Raw genomic sequence first — 15094 nt, forward strand, 5'->3', positions numbered from 1 at the left:
TCTGAAAGACGAAAATCAAGATTCAATAAAAGAAAGGTACAGAAATTTGATATATTTTGTAAGTATTTTCTTATTAAAACGAGATTTGAACTTCCACTCATTCTAAAGGTAGCGTCAAAATGGCCCTCAACAACGTTGATTGTGAAGCAATGCGGCCTGCGAACTGAAAAGTTTTGAGAGCCCTGATCTACACTGACAACATCGACGCTTTCCTATTCATTAAACCAAATAATAGAGCTAAGGCGACGCAAAAGGATAAAAACACTTCATAGCAAAACACACATCATCCGCTACGTTTACCGTCCTGTATCCTTACACAAGAACAGTTTTATTCCAGTGACCAATGTTTTGACACTTTGTAAATCATTGCCGATGATCGAAACAACATATGGAAACAATTGTAGACTTTGGTAAACCAACAGCCATGCATTGTACGTAGTAGAAAGCTTATCCCCTAACCATGGCGCTAACTGTCCCGCAAGAACAACAAAAAGATGAACCGTGTTACACCAAAACCCAACAAACGCAACACATCCATCGTGCTGCGAGTTTAATGCCATAAAACGTCACCGAGTCGTTGAATAGCTTGGAACTTCAAACTAATTTACGACTTTCGCTTGGTGTTTGTGTGGTCGCCTTTCCTATTTTCCCGGCGACAAGATCCTGAAGTGGTTCAACTTTCAAAGTCTTCTTTCTTTATAGGATCAGAAAGATATGCATTTTTTTAAAGGGAAAACCTTATTTTGTAAAGGGTTATATTTTCACTTTATTCAACAACAAAACTCAATAAGACAGAAGTATCAAATTATTTTTATATTAAAGCAAAAAGGACTAACTATAAATAAGAACTAAACTAAATCAGGCGGGTTGAAAAATTCCCAACATAACCCAAAAACGACAAAAAAAATTAGAACAAATGTATTTGGACGTGTTTTTGTTACTTTCCGAATGATTTTCTTTGATCCTTTCATGGGATGAATTTTCCTTCTACTAGTTTCATCTCAAGTGCTGCTGATGTCAAGTTGTTTGTCAAGTTGTTTTGCGGTAACGGTGATGCTTGAAAACGCTTCTTCCCACATCGGATCCCTTCCCTTTATTTCCATAGTCTTAGGCGTATTCCTTTTTTGATGTTCTTCTTTCAAGGCAATTGCAATCCCTGCAACACGAAATACGATGACCTCATACAAGCAAACTTTGGAAGGAATTGAACACTATGTTTATTTAAATATAAGATGAAAGCATTGTTACGTATTATATACAATTTTCAGAACTTATAATTCAGTTTAATGTTGCTTTAGTTTTTTTCACTTTAACAATCATCAATGGTTTCGTTTACATTTCTCCAATAAGTTTGTATTGTACCATATCACGTCAACTCTGACAGCGTCATGGACGGACACGGAGATGGCTCAAAAGGGTATTAAAAATACTAAGTAAAAGAACAAAAAGAAGTAAAAAAAAACAAAAGAAAAGGAACGGCTATACCAATACCATCTCCTAATTATTTAACCGCATCACATTTCAGAAAAGTGTTTAGGTAATTAAAACACCCACCTACATACACAACACATTGCAATTCCATGCGGTTGTTTTAGCGCCGAGATGAAATAAAATCCTGACCGATTAACGCGTACCAACGCAAACAGTATGTAGTAGATGACGATTTGCGGAAAATGCACTCCAACACGAGAGGAAGATCGTGAGAGTAAGGGAGATAAAAAAGTATATTTGAAAATGTGACGTTTTCACATGGAAAATGCATCACACAATCACCCGTTGTTCTGCACTGTCGCCTTCATTCCGCAACAAAGGGGCGTGGCTACAGCAGCACACAACACTCTTGGTTGCGCAAATTCAAGCGAACAAAGGAAAATATTTTCTGTCTCTAGTTGGGCTACGATAAAACGCAAAAATAAACAGATCACTTCCAGGCAGCAGTACAACTTGAGGTAAATAACAAAACCTGTCCCATCCTTGTGCATGATGTGCCTGAGAAAGAGCCGCAAGTTGAACAGACAAAGCAGCGGTGAAAACTCGACAGCATCCCTAGTTTTCCACCGCACAGAAGAGTTGATATATTCAACCAATCAGAGAGCTGCATGAGCGCAAAGCTCGAGGAAAATTACAGAACGTTGATGCATCAGTTCGGATGGAAGTTAGTCGTCAACTAGAATTTGAACCGTGCGCGCGTGTGAAACATAAACGGGCCGGAAAGGATCTTTACACCAACAAACGAGTGTTTATGAAACTCCCCTTTACGCAGTGTAAACGGTGGCTTTATTTAATTGTCACTGCAACAAAGAAAAGAAAGTGAAAATTTATACTGAAAAGTTTGTCAACGTGACAAAGTATATATTTTACCAGCAAAAATCAGCTCAATTCTATTGAAAAATAATTGCATATTCTTGTACATTCTGTGCAGATCGTGCGTGTTTATTTAAATGTATAACAAAATGTCCAGTTATGAAACTGCATCGTCAGATGGCGATCTGTGTCACAGAGTTTGCGATCCAGATCCGTATTATGAATCTGGCGGAACTTACTATACGCAGCTCTATCCAGCAGATTCCCAAAATACAGGTTAGTAAAAAGAAGATTTTGTGTGCTTTTTAAAATGTTGTTTGTACTTGTCGCTAAATATCTAATAAGCAAGTTCAGCAGAGTTCAGGAGCTAGACGCTTGTTTAACGTAAGCTTTAGTTGTTGAGACTGTCATAAGAGATCAATGCATGGTTCTTGGTTCCTCTACAGCAGTTCAGTTTTGTGTAATACCACAAAAGTATTTATCCAGGTATTATAAATAAAAAATGAGCGGGAACTTACCACTAATGGGAAGACGGTACTTGAAGGAAACCGAAATCATTCCTTTCATTCGTATTTATTGCTTAATATTCTATATTAGTTGCAAACTAATTTGTTGTTGCTGATATCCGCGGTATGCTAACAACTTTAACATGGATTTCATACTTGTTATAATTTATAATTGTTACAAAAGGCACACAATCTCTTCTACAGAACTAGTGCTCGTTCAAACATGTGTTTTGCTAAATTTCATATAGCTTCTACACTGGTTTGAACAATTCCCTACAATTTATAAAATTATATTTCTCAGACATGAACATTCTCAAACACCTCGAAAAGGTTAATTTACTACTGAAAAATGGGTCTTGTAGACACAAACAAAATGAAATAAACGAAACTGGAAATAAACAACAACAAATCAAACTTCCAACAACAACACACCTTATGGGCAACGACTAGTACCTATTACTCTAAAATTAGCTCAATTACCATCATAAACCGAGCGACGTCCGATAAGCCAAGGTCTTTCCAACCTTCTTTGCTCAAGCTACCGACACTCTATTCGATTGAAAAAATGAAAAAAAGAAGGCATGATTCCCTGCACAATACAAACATCTCTTTTCGAAACCATATCTTTCACAGTTTACTTACAAAATCCCGATATCCAATTTTCCTCTCGCTCCTGTAAAGTTTGTGTGTATTTTTTGTACATTTAGAGTGCTAGTTTAACGATATCAGTTTGATTACTTCTAAAGGTAACCGAATCCGACGCTCCATCAATAAGCCGTCAATTCACTGTTTACCTTTGAACAATTTCACACGCACGCATGTGACACGAACAAGATTCGATAATTATTGCCCGCCGCACTGACTAATCGTTTGGTAATTTTGAGAAGCATTTTTAGGACGTGTGAATGATGGCGCAGTGTTTATGATGAGATTTACCACGTGCCTGCCACAGTTTAGATAGAGAAGCCAGTACAGTACAAGCGTGTGTTAATAATGTTTTGTAATCACCAATTGACTGTTATGCAACTTCAACAGAGAAGAGCAGGTTCGTAATTTCTAAGTTAATTGGAATATTATTTGAATACTCAGTACTATATTGCAAGGGTACGAAACTATCAATAATGATAGTATAGTCACATTTGTAAAGCTTAAGAAAACGACAACGAGGTTTATGAAGCTAGCATTGTGCCCTCCTCGCACGAAGCATCGGTGGTTCAGTGGTAGAATGCTCGCCTGCCACGCGGGCGGCCCGGGTTCGATTCCCGGCCAATGCAAATGACTTTTTTCTTGAACCATTGACAGGGTACACAGCAAATTTTCTCATCCTGCTTCAGTAAAGTTTTTTACTGAAACGGTTCAGTAATAGAATATTTTACTGATTTTCAGTATGAATGTCATGTTTTTACTGACTTTCAGCAAAACAATTTACTGAATGCATTTCAGTAATACACATTTTACTGAAAATCAGTAAAATAAGTGTCAAATTAGTCGTTTCACTGGATATCAGTAAAACAAATTACTGAAAATGCAGCAAATCATTCTGTCAAATCGAACTGTCAGTCAGATCATCAAAACAAAACAATGCGGTAGCCACTTGCTCGTGATGTGCAAAAAGTTGATTTTGTAGGCGCTTACAGGCACCCTTGTGAAATTTCAGGTGATATTTCGGATTACGGGATTAATTTAGAACAATTGGCAGCCGTGTTGGTTTGTAAAATGTTTGCTACAATTCACTGTGCTTGCTGAAATTGCGTGGTGTCTGTGAGCGCTTACTGAACCATCTACACTTGCGGCGGCAAAATACAGTATAAAAACTGTATAAAACAACACAAAACATGTATGAACATGAATTGAGGAACTGGGAATCTCAGCGCATCAATAAAAACTCAATTTAAAATAAATATTTCATCATTTTTTAATCGCTACCAACTACTGAAAAATCAGTAATATGAGAATGACTTTACTGGGATTTCAGTAAACGAGCTGTCATTTTGGTGAGCACCGGACATTACTGAATGATTCAGTAAACATTCTTTTTACTGAAAGGATTACTGAAACTTCAGTTAAAAAAAATTCAGTAAAATTTTACTGAAGTTCAGTAAAAAAAGTTTTCTGTGTAGACCGGGATGAACATCATTTTTATTATTTTTAGGTTTTAATGCCGGTAATATTTTTAATTTAAAGTAAATACTATTACATTATGACAGCCAAAAATGAGACTTCTAAACCCCGTGGATTACAAGGAAAAAATACCAAACTTCAAAAATGTTACAAATCCATCATATTTAGGCAAATCAAAGGAGCATCATTCAAACAACAATATTTCAAAACGAACTGCTTTGATTTTGAAAGTTAATAGTGTTTTAGAAAGGTTAATTAGTTAATCATAGAGTTTAGTATATTCATGTTTTCCCTAGTACTACACACTCTAGAATGACTTATTATAAAGCAAAAATCTAAGATGCATTTTTGCCAACTTTAGAAGTTACATAATATTTGGTAATTATCAGCTTGTATAGGAAGAAGTATAGGCCATATTACTTCTTCTAATAGTATTATTTTGGAAGGGATAATAAAGAACAAAGTTCATTTTAATTGTAGGCATTTGAATTGTGAGTTTTTAGAATTGCAATCATATTTATAGGACGGTGAAAATGCATTTGAGCAAATTTTCAAGATTAAGATTATGAGCATGTAGTATAAATCACTGCTGGGATGTTAACATTATTACTGGGATGGTACATTATTTCATAGATGTAAATGATAATAAATAATACAATAATAATATAATCGTACGTAATATTTAAGATTAGGTTTAAACGTAAGTAAAGCACGACCTGTCATAAACCGTTAAATACTAGTATTACCGCTTTAATTTTAATAACTTTGTTCGTTTTTGCAGTAATACGACTTTGTTTTTTGTGGTTTCATTTTGCTTATGATTTTGTTTGCAACTAATTTTGAAGACATGTTAGTATTTGCAAGGCCTTACAACATGTCAATAACATTATAAATTTACTCTCTTATGATTTTTTTTTTAAATGGATGATACCTTATATTTATGTCATAGGGCAGCTAATTTACGGTACCAACACAATGAAACTGTTAGAAAAGCGTTAAACTATCGAAATGTAACAAATTATGTGAAATTTTAATAATTTTCAAGGCAAAATAGAATATAACATCTTCCTTGAATAGAAAATATAGTGGAACGCCGTTTATCAGTGTACCTTTTATACTTGCTCTTGATCAATTGCAGTTCAATATAAAAGTGGAAATTGTGTGCTTATGAGGATATTCGAAAACAAAAATAACCCGTTATCAGAGCACAATGTCATAACAAAACACACTCAAACTAATGGTAAATTTCAGATATATTCATTCAGATCAGTTCAACAAATAAGAGGTTCATTAAAACTAACTAGGATCTACCAAAACATAATAATTTTGTTAACTTCACGAAATTGTGAACAAGAAAAACATTATTGGATCCATTATCCGTGTTATTCGTGTATCTGGGCTAGGTTAAATCCCGATGAGTCATACATGAAACATTTAAATGACGTCAAAGGCATTATTACAAGGTCAAATCTAGCACTAAGACCGAAATGGTATATCTAATTAACCTATTTTAGCGCTTATAACGACACCTCTGATAAACTGTTTCATATTTTTGGTTTTTTACTTAAAATTTTACAAAATTCAAAAACAACTTGGTCCATGTTACAAATTATTTTGTTCGTGCTTCTAGTACAAGCGAATAGAAAATTATCAGTTTACCTAAGGATGAATTGGGGATTTTCTGAGCTTTAGTTTTTGACCTCAAGCTTAAGTGGTTCTTTTTTATGAAGTTCAATAGTCAATTCAAAGAACCAGTAGGGCTTCCTGGCCTTCCTGGCATCAATCTTTGCTTTTTCTTATCTATTATCTTGGTAGATGCCCATGCTGTGCAGATTATCTTTGTTGGTAATTAAATGTTATGTCTCAGGTGTAAACGAAAAGTTACTACCTATGTTTAACGACCCCCTTAATCTGATTTTGGTCATTTTCGACCTAACAGGGGGTCATTATACACCCTTAAATACGGTATACTGTATCTTCAGCGATTCAAACATAAATTGTATGCCTGAACTGAACTGTTCAATTTCCATTCTATGCTTATTAAGGTACAAACTGCAAACGGATACTTCCGGCTTTCCAAGCCACTATCCCATAATCAAGCAGCAAAGTTTCTCAAGTGCTAATATCCTGGCATCAGAAATTAGTCAAAAAGGAACTTTTGTCTCGTTAATCATACTCCCGGGCCTAATCGACCGGGAAGAGATTGTGTAAAATAAACAACAATTTACAAAACATGCCAGACACAAAATGCACCAGTCAAATGATGTGTTAAGCACACTTTCACGCCGATGACATCGAGCAGAAGGTTTTCGGTGCATTCATTCCGAAAGGATATCGAATAGCATCGCGTCCAGAGCTCACTGATTTCCACGTTCACCGGAAACCGGAGACATTCACTTGTCATTCACCCAAGGATCAATCCTTTCTCCATTCACGCGTGCAATTTTACACTTTCTCTTGCGCCTTTCTTTGCCGAGATGTAAATAGTCTTTATTTTTCCCCGTTTTTTCAACGGGCGCGTGTTCGTGCTGCAGCGAAGACGCACAGTTCCTGCAAATATAAACACCGACTACTGGATTTATGGACTTGACCCCGAACGTCGTACCAGCCTAGGTTTCCCTCTCGAAATGATCTCCAGTCGGCACACCGGGATGGATATCGGTTTTCCGTCCTTTACCGTTTTCTCTTTTTTCTCAAGTAGTTTCTAAAAAAACATAATCTCTTCTTCTTCACTGCTACTCGATCGCGAGCGTAAAGTCTAGGGTTGGTTTCACAAAAGTCCCTTTTCTACGTGTACTGAACCACCGATCCGTACCGCAACTGTATCACTTTTTCTTCGATAAACAAATCATTAAGATACGATACACGAGTAGTTCTCCTCCGTATGTTCAAACCTCATCCGCCGGTACAGTTTTATATTTTCCTGCTGCAGCGATCGTGCGCCATGAGGTCACAGTAAATGGTGGTGATACGTCGTACGTAAGCTGGTTTTTTCGGCAATGGAATTACCTTCGATACGTACTTTGTTTATTATTGTTGAATCATTTACTACTGGAAAATGGTATATTCAGGGGTTTGTACGTATGTATGCGTAGCCTCTTGCTACCTCCCTCCCGATGGACGATCAAGTCCATGGCCCGACTCACGTGGGTGGCAAGAAGTTTTCTTTGTCGCTTCTTCTGCACAGTGCCGTAAACTCACCGTTATTTTTGTTTACATCTATTCCCAAAGTGACAGGAGCTCAGGTGACCAGTGGAGGAGCCGGAGGAGGTGGTGTGATCATGATGGAAGAGGAAGGATACTGGGGCTCGCCGTGTAGTTCAAGCGAATCTCACCCAGAGCTGAATCGAGATCGATACTCACCTTCATCGGTGATCAATGGTGCCAGTGGAAACGGTTCGATCGCGGTGGGTACTGTTCGCAACCTCTCATCCCACCACCACCACCAACTGCCCGACCAATCGTCCTTGTCGACATCGTCGCTGTCCTCGGCTTCTTCTACGTCCTCATCCGTGTCGGCATCTTCGTCACCATACGGTGGAGCTGGCCATACTCACCCCACGGGTGGTTACCATCACTCCCATCGTCATCAATCGCACGAACAGCACCACCATCAACAAATACCTTCGTCCATGTACTGTTCGTCGATTGTTTATGAAAAGAGTAACGCCGGTAGGTGAATAAACCGCAGTACGACAATTTAGCCAACCCAAAGTGGCAAGATGGTGCAAAATGTCTGTGCATCTTTCTTTCTGTCTCTTTGCTCCAATTTGCAACACCACAATGAAGTAAAAGTTTCTCTTCGTGTCTTCTCTCCAGCAATGTACGTCCCAGACGAAGGATACTATGGTGGTGCAACTGGTGGATCGGTTGACCCCGTTTCCGGCACTGCAGGAAATGAACAACAGTCACATCTGCACATGGCACCGTCCTCTTCCGGAGTACTATCTGGCAACGGTGTACCGGTAGTGCGCGTGGTTAAGCGACGTAATACGGCCAACAAGAAAGAGCGGCGTAGAACACAGAGCATTAACTCGGCTTACACCTCGCTGCGGGATCGTATTCCAAACGTTCCCAATGATACAAAACTTTCCAAGGTAGGACTGAACCTTTAACTATCGACCAAATATCTTTTCCGATCTTTGGCGACGTAAGCCCGACGAAAGCAATTTTTATACAATTTTGTTGTGCTGCTTTTCAGATTAAAACACTCCGACTGGCCATTTCTTACATCGCCCATCTGCTGGCAGTCGTGAACGGAAACCAGGACCCGTCGTGTGACTTCCGCGCAGAGCTGGTTCCCTCCTCCCGCAAAATTAATGCCGAGCGCCGTGCCCAGAAGTCACTAATGCAAGTAAGTAGTGAAACCATTTGACGCCACAAGCAAGCCACAGCATTAATGTCGGCCGAGAACCGTACGATCAGATGACGAAAGACCCATAAACGAGTGCTAGCGAAAGAGGAGAAACCCCGCATAGTGTTAGGAAAATTTTCTAAATCGAATCATTATCTTTATTGAGTGGGTCTGGTTTTTACTTTTTGTTACATTCCCTCCAATCGTCCGGTATGTCCCAGGATATTGTTCCCACTTTGCCCACCATGCAGTGAATTACGCATTTTGCAACCAGCCAAATCCGGACAAAGTTGTGTCGTCTGGTTTTCACGCCACGCACGGTGTGAGTTTTGTTTGGCTTAGCTATATACAATTGAAGGGTGTGAAAAAATCCAATATTTCATTACCTCCCAGAGATACAATTTAATACCGCAAAGTGGCCCTCTAATAGCGAATAATTGAGTTATCGTTACCACCGAAGCATTGCATACCTTCCTCCCCTGAACATTATAACTCTACCCACCGAAATGTTTCTGCGCTCGTTAATTGTTAATCGTAACCTCAACTCTCGTAAGCATACAGTCTCATAATAGACTTGCGTCTCTATTGCTCGAGGAGTGTAACGAAAAAGGGATCTGCGAGAGCCATATCCCGGTTTTCCCCTTTTCCAACGATGATATTCCTTTTCCTAAACCCTAGTTTGCAGCATACAATCCCGCCCAAGGATGCTGCAGTGCGTACACGTGCGTACTAGTGATGATGGGAAACATTGGTGGTAGAGCTAACACTTGACTCTACAATTGTGCAACATATTAACTCCATTACAGAGCAACCAATACCAATTACAGTAGGCTGTGAAGGAGTTTTTGCCATAAAGGAAGTGTGTGGGAAAATCACTAGACAACTCAAGAGCAAACAAAGCATTTTTGCTACATAAATGCTTGGCCTCGGCGTTATTGAAAGGGAGGTGGGTCACGGACTGAACCCGAATTAACCCTCCTTCTGCAACAAGCCTCGATAGCGCAGTCGGTAGCGCGTAAGTCTCATAATCTTAAGGTCGTGAGTTCGATCCTCACTCGGGGCAGATTCCTTTTGCTTTTTTTCATTCTCTACTATTGTGCTTCCGTAATTAATGACGTGTGCTTGCGGCTACGTTAGATTCTTTTGCCCAGAATTGTTGTTGAAACAACGTAAGGAAATTACAAATATAAATATCCATATCGAGATAATAAACAAATAACCAAAACATTTACGGGCGCCTTTGTAGCGGTCTAAAAGAACATTGATGGTGAAGTGGGTGGTGGGAGGAAAAAAAATCAGGTTATGATTAACTTAACTATGATGTAACAATAGCAAAAAATGTGATTCTGCTAAAAATCGTTGTTGAGGTTTTTTGTGACGCTTTTATTTGATCGGTTCAATTTTGAGCCGTTGTTTACTAAATTGATAAGGCTCTCAAAATACTTTCGTTTGTATTTTCAAAACAATCATTACAAGAAAAAATGTTTGGTTTTTGTTTAAAAATATTTGTTGATCCTGATAAAACTGATAAAACCTAAAAAAAATATATAAAAACACAAAAAAACGTTCAAAATGTATTTCTGTAAAACTTTCATACAATATATTTAATATTTTAAAATTTTAACTTTTTTTAATAGATTTTGAAATGCATTAGTTATTACAAAAAACCTATTTTTCTAAGTCCTTTATAGTTATGGTATGACTCTAATTTTTTTTTTCTGTAATAAGTCATTTGGTCCTAAAATTTAGAAAATTCTTTTTTTTATCAGGTAAATAATATAAAAACAAAAAATCCAGATTTTCCGCAAAAGGCGAAAAACGACTGTCCAAATAGTGTATTTAAGTACTGTTATTTAGTAGGTGTATTGCTTACTTTTTGTGATATAATAAAAAAACATATTGCATTCTGTGATATTTAAATCTAAACACAGAGCAATGGAAAAAAATGTCAATACATCAAAAAGCAACTAAGTATCCAAAGAACTACAAACAATTATTTCTTGAAGAAATGAGGAACAGTACAAACAGAAATCTAATATAAATACTCTATTGATTTGCTTTGATTGATTCTTTGATATGTTGAATGTTGTATACAAAAAAAAGTAGAAATCACTATTTCAATGTTTAAATAATATGTTGATGTGATAATGTTACAACAAGTTTGTATTGCATTTTGAGAACATTTCAGAAAATTTGCATCATACCATAATAAAATTATTCCAAAATAGAATCCCCTTCTACACATTTTTTTGACCCCGACGTGATTTGAACACGCAACCTTCTGATCTGGAGTCAGACGCGCTACCGTTGCGCCACGGAGTCTTCTTCTCTCCTTCACTCCAAATACCTATATGTAGCCCAAGCGCTGTTTCTATATTGCATGCAGACTTTTCTGACAATCTTGCAAGAAACGCCCCTTTTCTATGTTTGAGCATTTTTTTTTCGTTTTGCGCATGCTCTTCTCCTGCTTTCACTGTCTTTTTTCTAGGACCCACACAAAACTGATGAAAAAGAGGTGTCAAATATTTGAACCTTTCTACTAATCAATCAGTATCAATCCTACTAACACCAGTCGCGCGACACGACGACGCCCCTTTTTATCCTCATTTTCTACTTCACAAACATTATTCACATTCCGATGCACTTTGCTTGGCGACTCATAAAAAAAGGTTGGGAATGCGCTCGATAATTTGTCACATTCGTTTATAATTGGCGGTTACTAAAATCCTGGCTATTTTCAACAATGTCTTAGTTTTTTTACTGCAATAAAAAATCAGTGCCAGTATGGGTAGCAACATGGAATAAATTACCTATCGTAATTATTTATCTCCCGTCCCTCCAGAATCAAACGAAAAGTATCTGCTCGAATAGAACTGGAAAACCATTTTAAAGTGCATAATAACTTCTATAAATAACTCACTGCATTCACATGCTTTCCTCCGAAATGCTTCCTTCCGAATCATATCACTAACAAACCCATCTTCAAAAGATAAAAATGCACTTCCTGACGGAAGTAAACTTCAAGTGTCCAGGGAAAGGCAACGCCAACAATCACTCAGCGCTTGGAAACAACCCGCCCAACCACCACACACACAACACGTCAACCATAGTATGCTTTTGCCGCTACATTACACTTCGTATACATTAAAAGACTCCTTTCATAATTCAAGTGCCCGGGAAGAAGACCAGTCAAAACTGTACGCTTGGGGGCGTCTTGCAGGCAAAACCCTTCCGTCTTCCCACGGCTCTCTTTAGCTGGAGTCGGCACTTGACAACGATAAAACTGCACTTGAGGTTTCCATAAAACAAATTACGATTACTTTACCCTTAATCTCTCCCCTTCCATGATATGAATACCGTGTGACATCACTCTCGAATGACGAGACACCCGTTCCACGATCAAAAGTTATCCCCCGCCCCGGGTCTTTTAGTGTAAATTGAAATGATTAATTTATTCAATTTTTTCAATAGATAAGAAAACATAAAGGATTTCCTCCTTCACATAGCGCCATGCTAATTGTACGTAAGCCGAAACGCTAACACACCCAACCAAGGGACATTACGATCTCAAGTGGAAAGTAATTTTCCCGATAGTGATTGAAACACGAAAAACGGAAATGGATCTTGGTTTTGGTTTAAGGCAACCTTTGCACCGTGCCAGCGGTCTGGCACCAGCAATAGGAAACTCGTTCGTGAGAAAAAATATTTCACAGCTCACAGTGTGTCACTCACTAGCTGGTTTCCATTAGCTCTTGCTAGTTGCTTTATCGATTAGTTCTGTGCCCCACACGACTCGGTGGTTGCTCAGCACTTTACCACTTTACTTTGAAATGCCGCATATTTACTTTCGTTGACAATCACACTAATTGTGCTACAAAACGATTCAATCCTTACATTATCCATCCTTCTTTCGTTGCTCTACATAGAACTTTACCGCCAATGGAACCGCCACCTCTACGACAGCGACCAACCCGAGCCCACCGGTGACAACAGAAGGGCGCAAAATCAAAGGACGCACTGGATGGCCACAGCACGTTTGGGCATTGGAAACGAAAACCACGATCAAATAAAGATGTGTACGCTGTTGCGAGGAACCACGATGCCAAAGATGAAACCGAATAGACGTCGAAGCATCACGACAAATTAGCACGCACTGGCGCCTATTATCAGACAAACAGGAGCACAAAAAATATTCCAACTATACCCACATTTAGGCTGGCGATACTGCGTTCAGTGTAGGAAGGAAACAAGACATAAATACACTAATCATTGTAGAAAGTAAAAAGAACAGGCACTACCACTCGCGTCCGCTTTGCCACTTGGCTATGGTAGCACCATGTACAGATGCTATTATTTCGTATCGTTTCTCCACTGCTTTCGACTGATCGACGCGTTCAAAATACGGGAGGCTGTGCCATTCTAGGTTTATTAAATATTCAACTGAAATTACGCTACGCAAATAAAACTATGTTTGTTCTACCTTCTTCACCAGTAAATGAAAGAATGATTTTTATTTTACTTAAGGGTGTAAACTTTAGACATACTCTATTCATCGAAATGTACCGAAAAGAGTTTATAGACGAAAGAAATGACCAGGAAATATACTCCTGCGTTCTACAAACACACCGGATGCACCGCTGTAGAAGCTAATATTAGATACATTTTAATCTCGAATGCTCGAGATAACTTCGAACAAAAAACCAGATGGCCCTCTCTCTCTCTACACTACCGACACGACCAAAGAAGCACTGGGGTTTATGCGGAACAAGTAAAAGAAGATCTTTTTTCCACATTAACCCCCTAAAGACTCCTCCGGTGGCCGAGGGTTGGGGATTCCGTGTCCGGCATTTGCGGGAAGGGTAAATATTTTGATTGCCGATCGTGGATACCCCCGCACACAAAACATATGCGCGTATATGTGTGTCTGTGTGTGTGCGTCGGTCCCATCACAGAACACGCATCGGCCACACTACTGTCACGATCGGCCGATAGCCGTTCAATAAATGGCGATCGCGTGTTGGGGGTGGATTGCGATGCATTCGATTGGGACGCACTGGTAGCCATCTGCTAAATTTACAGAAGTTTTGTCCAAAAGCATCTAAGGCGCTGCTTTCCCATACATTCTCAAACAAAACATAAATACTAAACCAACTATAATTCTCGAAATCAAATAAATAAGACTTCTGTACTTTTTCCTGCAAATAATTTGGATGGAAAAGACATATTTTTGAAGTACGTAGTACATCGTGGAGCTATTCGTATGTGTGTCGTGTTTTCGAATATGTCGTGAAATTCATCATTACCTAAAAACACCAATTAAATTCCTTTACACCCAAAAGAAGTAATCCTTAAAGTTTTTTTTAAAAATCCGCTTTTGAGGCAAATGGCCAAATTTAGTAAATGATCTAAAGCCGCGAGCCAGGAAAATGCGGTTTTTCTATTATTGTGATTTTATTATTGCATTATATGATTTTAGAAACAAAATAATTGGTTAATGATATCAACCAATGCGATTGGTATTATTGCTGTTTTCTTATAATTGTGTCATCCAAGTATGGTTCAAAATTGATAATACCTACTTATTTTTTTTAATATACAAACATATAAATCATAAAATTTCGGTTGCGACCTTCATTTCGATAGCCTTATTGTCGTTTTTTCATGGGTTTATCTTAACCCGCACTAACAAAACGTTAATTGCACTTTGAGTAGGAGCATCCCATTAATTAGCAGATAAAATTTGACACCTCTATCAGTCGAACTCTAACCATGATGGCCAAAAAAGTAAATCAAAGGCGTGCGCGATCAA

The 15094-nt window shown here is 38.2% G+C and overlaps 1 protein-coding gene and 3 non-coding genes across 4 annotated transcripts; 3 read left to right on the forward strand and 1 right to left on the reverse strand.

Moving 5' to 3' along the window:
* The first annotated feature begins 2179 nt into the window (after positions 1-2179).
* On the forward strand, positions 2180-13750 carry LOC1274534 (heart- and neural crest derivatives-expressed protein 1). The gene is made up of 6 exons (XM_061642387.1): positions 2180-2348; positions 2423-2580; positions 8163-8603; positions 8751-9028; positions 9133-9285; positions 13212-13750. Exons 2-6 carry the CDS (start codon positions 2442-2444, stop codon positions 13353-13355), a joined length of 1155 nt encoding a protein of 384 aa, XP_061498371.1. The 5' UTR covers positions 2180-2348; positions 2423-2441; the 3' UTR covers positions 13356-13750.
* On the forward strand, positions 4014-4084 carry Trnag-gcc (transfer RNA glycine (anticodon GCC)). Its single transcript has one exon. It is a non-coding gene; the product is annotated as a tRNA-Gly (tRNA).
* Positions 10276-10348, forward strand: Trnam-cau (transfer RNA methionine (anticodon CAU)). The gene has a single exon. It is a non-coding gene; the product is annotated as a tRNA-Met (tRNA).
* On the reverse strand, positions 11536-11607 carry Trnaw-cca (transfer RNA tryptophan (anticodon CCA)). The gene has a single exon. It is a non-coding gene; the product is annotated as a tRNA-Trp (tRNA).
* Positions 13751-15094: the final 1344 nt, after the last annotated feature.

The sequence above is a fragment of the Anopheles gambiae genome, chromosome 2 (genome assembly GCF_943734735.2).
Source record: "Anopheles gambiae chromosome 2, idAnoGambNW_F1_1, whole genome shotgun sequence".
NCBI classification, from domain to species: domain Eukaryota; kingdom Metazoa; phylum Arthropoda; class Insecta; order Diptera; family Culicidae; genus Anopheles; species Anopheles gambiae.

Bases quoted from the DNA above. Each gene is read 5' to 3' on its own strand.
- LOC1274534 (XM_061642387.1), top strand. From the start codon at position 2,442: ATGTATAACAAAATGTCCAGTTATGAAACTGCATCGTCAGATGGCGAT. The intron at 2,581-8,162 runs GTTAGTAAAAAG...CTATTCCCAAAG, and splicing joins AGCAGATTCCCAAAATACAG to TGACAGGAGCTCAGGTGACC. The intron at 9,029-9,132 runs GTAGGACTGAAC...GCTGCTTTTCAG, and splicing joins ATGATACAAAACTTTCCAAG to ATTAAAACACTCCGACTGGC.